Source organism: Fibroporia radiculosa (assembly GCF_000313525.1).
Source record: "Fibroporia radiculosa TFFH 294 genomic supercontigs, scaffold2693, whole genome shotgun sequence".
NCBI lineage: Eukaryota > Fungi > Basidiomycota > Agaricomycetes > Polyporales > Fibroporiaceae > Fibroporia > Fibroporia radiculosa.
The window spans coordinates 98,339-104,984 of NW_012133359.1; the positions used below are offsets into that span (position 1 = coordinate 98,339).

Sequence of the window (6,646 nt, forward strand, 5' to 3'; positions counted from 1 at the left end):
CATGAGCCTCTCAGGTTTGGTTTGTACCCTTTGTTCTGTGCTGGGCAGATCAGTAATGCTAATGTTGGAGCTGTAGTTCGCGTGTTCTCTGCGCACGCAAGTGCGCAATACAAGGCCACCATCACTTCAGTCTCTACTACAGTCTCGCTCGCTCATCCTCCCATCTCATCCATCCTCCATTCTTTCGCATGTCCAAATACACCCATTCTTGCGACAACCTGCCGCTCTCCAACATAAAAGACTGTTCTCTCTGGCCTCCGTCTTCTCACGCAGGCCTACCCCAACGCCACCTCCCACTGTGGTAGCAAGGGTAGCTGCAATTGAAGCAGAGGCGAATGCCAATCCCTACGGCGTCGAGAAGCAAGTTGCATTGTTTGAGGCGTTGGTCGGGACAGATGTGAAGCCAGGGTATGACGTGGTCATTGCTAGATGGGAACGAATGTGTGAATTCGTAAGCTTCTACAGTTCCTACACTTTGACTGCCTGTATTCAGCTTTTAATAGGATTCCTCAAACCCATTGCTTCGCTCAGACATCGCTTTCCAACTCTATCTCACTGCTTTGGTCAAGAGCGGTCTTACAGCTTCCGTTGATGCGGCAGTACGCAGACGCGACACACTGCTCGCAGCAGCCAGTGCTTCCGGCCCTGCGGCCTCCTCATCTCCATCTGCGGAGGCATCAACTATTTCAGCGGATTCTGCTGTCTCTGCTCCGGTGTCAAATTCAACAGAACCCTCGTCTAGCAATCGGCTTGCGCAGGCTGTCCTTGCGGGGCAAGCTCCTACCACTGCTAGTGCCGTCTCCTCCAATACCGACATGGCTAAGCTTTCGGCGGCTCTTAGCACTGGGGTAGGAGTTCCGGGGAACCCAATTGTGGTCTCACTCAGTGAACGTGCGTAGTCCTTGTCGTCCTGTTTTACGTTTCTTCTTGTATTCGTGCCATTGCTCGCATCTCGTGCCCACGATGAGATCTCTTCTTTCCCAGTGTGAAGGGTTTCCTCCGAATACCGTGGGTAGTATTTGTTTTCACGGCTGCTAATTGGTCGTCCCCGAGTTCCTGATTGTCTTCCCCATGCGCCATGGCTATCTTTCCCGCGGGAACTGCCGCATCTACTCAATTGCTCCAGCTATACGTGTATGACAGATCTTCTAATGAACGTCTTGAGTAATATCAGAGTTTAGCCGTACTGTATCTGCTTATCTCAACTCTTCGTTTTACCTTACGTACGGAACACAAGAGATATTCAGTACTGATGTTTTTCATCGACAGCAAAGGGGTCATGGATACCACGGCTCGTCAGGTTTGTGATACTCACCGGATTATCTGGGTTCTGTGAGTGACTCTTCCTGTTGAAGCACAATGGATCTATCCTAACTAGTGCTTTGTTATCCTTAGTCATTCTGGTCATGCTTGCTGTCCTGCTAGAGAATTCCGGTTTAATGAAAGCAGGACCACGACAAGCTGAATTCGAGCCCGCGCAGGGAAAGACTTATAAGTTCAGTGATGTACACGGCGTAGACGAGGCTAAGGACGTGTGTACATGCGACTGTGTTGCTTATAGATGGGTTCTGAACTGGTTCATAGGAACTGCAAGAGGTTGTAGAATTCCTCAAGGATCCGACGTCGTTTGCTACACTGGGCGGAAAGCTTCCAAAGGGTATCCTTCTAACTGGCCCGCCTGGAACCGGTAAAACCATGCTGGCCCGAGCGGTTGCTGGTGAAGCTGGCGTACCGTTCCTGTTTGCTTCTGGGTAAGGATCATCCTCTTGTGTCGCGACTCCCCTATAACGTGTGCTCCTTGCAGTTCTGAATTCGATGAAATGTTCGTTGGAGTCGGTGCAAAACGTGTACGGGACCTCTTCGCTACGGCACGCAAGAAGCAGCCCGCCATCATCTTCATCGACGAACTCGATGCCATAGGTGGCCGGAGGTCGAATCGCGATCAACACTACCTGAAACAGACTCTGAATCAGCTCTTGGTTGAGATGGATGGATTCCTGCAAAACGAAGGTGTCATTGTGATTGCGGCAACCAACTTCCCGGACAGCCTGGATCCGTGAGCCTCGCGTACCATGAAAGAATTTGACTTCGTTCTGAGCTAATGCTTCACTATTTCCAGCGCGCTTGTACGACCCGGCCGATTCGATAGGCACATTGCCGTTCCTCTTCCTGATGTCCGCGGCCGTGTACAGATTTTGCAGCATCATATGAAAGATGTCATCACGGAGCCGGGTGCGTTGGATTTCTGTATGACGGAAGCATGGCGCCGCGGCTAATCACTACTCTGGACAATAGGCGTAGACCCAATGGTCCTCGCACGAGGGACGCCAGGTTTCTCGGGAGCGGACCTCCAGAACATGGTCAAGTGAGTATAACGTCTAGTTTGGGATCCGGTTGTCGCCGTTCTGACGCTGCTGGCTTCTGTTAGTCAGGCGGCAGTACAAGCTTCGCGCGTGGGCGCAAAAGCAGTAGACCTGAAGCACTTTGAATGGGCCAAGGCAAGTACAGGAATTCGGCTTGCCACGACTCATTCTTATACCAAGTGCCCAACCTCAGGATCGAATTGTGATGGGTACCGAGCGGAAGACAGCATACATCAGTGACGATGTGAAACGGCTGACTGCGTATCATGAGGTTGGTGTTGTACCAACCATAGTGTACCGCGCTGATGCGGAGTATCATAGGGCGGTCATGCGCTTGTTGCGCTGTACACCGATGGGGCTATGCCTCTGCACAAAGTTACTTGCGTCCCTCGTGGGCATGCGCTAGGTGTTGTACGTCCGTTACTCATGCTGCGATGTGACTTTGTCTCACGGGTGGCACGTTCTGCTTGATTTCGCGATCACTAGACCAGCCAGCTGCCGGAAGACGACCGGTATTCGGTGTCACTCAAAGAATACCTGGCAATGATCGATGTGTGCATGGGTGGCCGCGTCGCGGAGGGACTCGGTGTGTCTCGAATCCTTGTCTATTGTGATCTGTACCACTGAACTGCTTCGCACAGTATATGGGGCGGACAAGGTGACTAGTGGGGCATCCTCGGACCTGAAACAGGCTACGCGGACTGCCCGAGCGATGGTCAAGGTGAGGAGGCCCTCAATCACCGCGGTGCTCCATTCCACTGACCACGGCGCTATATTCACGCATATCTCTTATTTTTCTCGCATGATCGTCGCTCCAGAACTGGGGGTATTCGGACAAAATTGGGCCTGTCTATTATAACGACCGCGAGGACGCGATCAGTCCATCCAAGAGTGATGAAATAGAAGGAGAAGTGCGCAGGTGCGTGTCGTTCCCTTGTGTCTTGGGGATGTCCAATCGCGCGCGTCTGCTCGGGGTGATATTCGTCAGGTGGAACCTTGGGCGATTTCGGCAGATGCCCGCGCATCCCGCGAGAATTATTGTGCCGTGCTGACTGACGTTGTGTGATGGCAGTTTACTGATAGCGGGAGAGTCGCGCGTGACAACACTGCTGAAAGAGAAGGAAGCAGAGCTGCATCGGGTAAGCGTTGTCTTGTTCTTCGGGGCGCGCGTATCGTTGTTGACGCGGTGTCCGGACATTTGCACCCATTTCTCATCGCTGTCCAGCTGGCATCCGCGCTCATGGAGCATGAGACCTTAGACGCCGATGAAGTCAAGAAGGTCATCAAAGGAGAGGCAATACGGAACATCAAGGAGGTACTCCAGGAGGACCTCTCACGGATGTCAGATGAATCCAGTTCATAGCATTACTTGTTCTTGAACGCGCGGGATCCGTATAGCGTTCTGCCACTCATGTCTCATACCACATCGCTTTGTGTTACTCGTCGTTACTAATCTAGCAGAATAATTAAATGGGCTTCTTCGCGTGCCATTAGATTATCAGACTGGATCTCGAGCCTTCTGCACCCTTGTCGAATTCCGAACGCCAGGTATTTCACAGAACCCCGCGGCAAATGCCGGCCTCAACCTTGTTCGTTCATTCAGAGTCTGTACTGGACATGGCTAGGACCTTCCCCTAGCTTCGCTTCCCCCGCCTGGTGACACTGTTCTCTTTCGTCGCTCCGTAATATAAACTGGACGGGCGAGCCACACAGTGTCATATATAGAGCTGCCCAGTCTGCCGTATGATGGAGAAGTCTGCGTGCACATTGCGTGGACGGTCACCTGGCACGCACTTGGGCAACACCTGCGGCAGAATTCGTCGCCAGTCCTGCCGTCATCTACGCCCAGCCGCGCCGCCTGCGGGCGCGGTGCAGACCAGTCGGTCTCGTCCGTCTAGCCACTTCGGCGGCGTGTCGTGGCCGACCAGGCGAGGCGGCCGGGATCTTCGCAATATTGGCACAGTTGAGAACACCGTTATCCTGCTGCCTGCATAGCCGGGGAACTCACGGTGTGCGGGAGTCGAGGCGCGTTACTGGACGTCGCGCGCGGCGCGGATCTGGAGCCCGTCGAGACCCAGCCCGATCCGCGACCGGGGAGCATTGCTACCAGAGGAACTGCCGGATGTTGAAGAATGGCCTGTCGACACAAGTCGCCGTAGTAGGGACACAATCTAATAGCCTCGGCGCCAGGAATGTATATGTCCGGGAAGACTTTAAGCGGGCGCCCCCGAGGCTTGTCCTCGCCCGTGCTTCCCCGGAGCGCGGAGCGAGAGCGCAGAGACCCAGAGAGTGCGTCAGAAGTGAAGGGCGAGGCCAGAGAGCACTGTTGCTCAGAGAATTTACGCCACGAAGGTCAGTGTGACGACATCTGGACGTACTGTTGCGGTGAGGCCATGCCGAGAGCTCCGCCGTCGGAGGCCGCTGAACTTCTTCCACCACGAGACGCGGCGGGAAAAGCAGCCGCGCTAGTCTGGAAATTGTCAACGGGCAGACATTGGCGTTGTGCTGTTGCAGATCACATGTGACCCGTGCCAGAGCTGTTGAGGGCCGGGCCAATATTGCTGTATCGAGATAGCTGTGCCTGCCGGGAAGGAGGGCATCGATGCATCCGCTTGCTGATGCAGAACACGCCTAGAAGACACACGTTCGGTGACGCTGCGATCCTAGGCGGCGCGGTCCCTGCGTTTCACGCCGGTGGCACAATCCTACAAGAGGCTTGTTTTGGTTAGCAGCCTGCCGATTTACCTGCGGAGAGTAATGGTAAGCCGAGCGCCCACGGGAAGGAGCTGCAGGGGAGGGGGGCGAAAAGCGGACTGAGCAGTTGATCATCGGATGGGCGCGGGCGCGGCTATCCTGGGCAGAAATGGCAGGGGTGATCGAGGCTAAGTTCAGCCCTAGCTCTGGCACGAGAGCGTCGAGGATGTATGTGAGCAGGTCTTGGCACGCAAAGGAGGGAAGAGACTGCCCGGGCAGGATGGACGGCGCGGGGAGCGTTGGTAATGTGACCGGCTGAGGTGATATTCTAACCGAAATGAGGGTATCAGGCATGAGAACGAAATTACACTGCGCACTTGGGCGATGAGGACTTCTGGGCTTCTGCGAGTTGAGAAATTGTCGCAGCTTATGTCTGTCGGGTGGGCTGTACTAGGATTGGAGGCTGATAAGACTACTAGGTGTTCTGATATGGACCGGGGAGGAGAGTGTATGTAAGCGAATATTACCTCAGACGCGCCATCAGGTGGCCGACGCTTAGCGGTGGGTTGTGATCAGTCAGTGTATCTCTCGCCAGAGACGAACCCGACGGAAGGCGGGGGGGGAGGGAGATGAGTGGGCCCAGAAAGGGGGGTTGCAAGTGGCGACGAACTTAAATCAAGCGCTCTTGGGGTGGCAATTTGTTGGTCCGACTGAGAGACGAGCGGAGGTTTGTTGTCAACGAGGGTAATTTTGCCAGGTTGGGAACCGAACGCGGGATAAAGAGGGGGCCTGGAGGCGGTGTAGCGGACGATATATGGAGGCCGAGAAGTCATGGGCAAGCAGGGGGCCGTGGCTGGGTCGGGCGGGGTGGATGACTATATTGTGGCATGTGGGAGAAGGAGAGGGAGTTGGACGAGGTCTGGGCTGTGGGGGGGGGCAGACAGGGCGCACCATGAGGCGAGAAATGGGACGAAACGGGGAGCAACGGTCGCAATGTCGCTTATGCGTGTGATGCTGACGTAGCGGATTATGGCGACGAATTTCGGAACGGGGCGAAGGACGCGGATTGAGGCCGTGGACCCGGAGGTGCTGGACAGGCGAGGGGCGGGTGGTGGCACGCTGCGGCGATGGGGAGCAGGGATGATTGTGGAGTCTGGCAAGAGAGGGCGCAGAGAGAGGGAGCGAGCGGGTCGCTGGGCGCAGGGAGGGCGGTGAGGGCGGGGACGGAGGGCGGGCTGGCGACTATTACCAGAAAACGACGTACGGAGGAGGGGGCGGGCGGGAGGGGGCACGTGACGGGGCGATTGGCGAGGAGATTGAGTCCGGAAGCGGATCGATTCGAGCGGTGCGGCAGGAGGCCGCATGGTCGATCAGAAGTGCGGGGGGGCAGGAACAACGAGCGCCTGAAGCAGGGGAATATTCGTGCATGTGCGTGTGCGTCTCGCAATAGGGGTTTTGTCGAAAATTTGGGTCCGCTTGGATCCGTCAACCTGGCCGACGACGGTGGCCCCCATAAAAAGGGCGCGTCGCTGCCAGCTCCCGCCTTGCCTGCAGCCCCCGCCCTGCCCCGCCCTGTCCCTCGCCGCCGC

At 55.9% G+C, this 6,646-nt stretch overlaps 1 protein-coding gene across 1 annotated transcript; it reads left to right on the forward strand.

The window, feature by feature from the left end:
• Position 1: 1 nt before the first annotated feature.
• FIBRA_04176 (uncharacterized protein) lies at positions 2-3,726 on the forward strand (the record flags this gene model as incomplete). The annotated part of the gene is made up of 17 exons (XM_012325992.1): positions 2-19; positions 77-451; positions 504-891; positions 1,270-1,332; positions 1,396-1,532; positions 1,585-1,751; positions 1,805-2,056; positions 2,120-2,232; positions 2,296-2,360; positions 2,433-2,453; positions 2,509-2,634; positions 2,685-2,774; positions 2,850-2,949; positions 3,005-3,084; positions 3,182-3,282; positions 3,436-3,502; positions 3,589-3,726. 17 exons carry the CDS (start codon positions 2-4, stop codon positions 3,724-3,726), a joined length of 2,301 nt encoding a protein of 766 aa, XP_012181382.1.
• Positions 3,727-6,646: the final 2,920 nt, after the last annotated feature.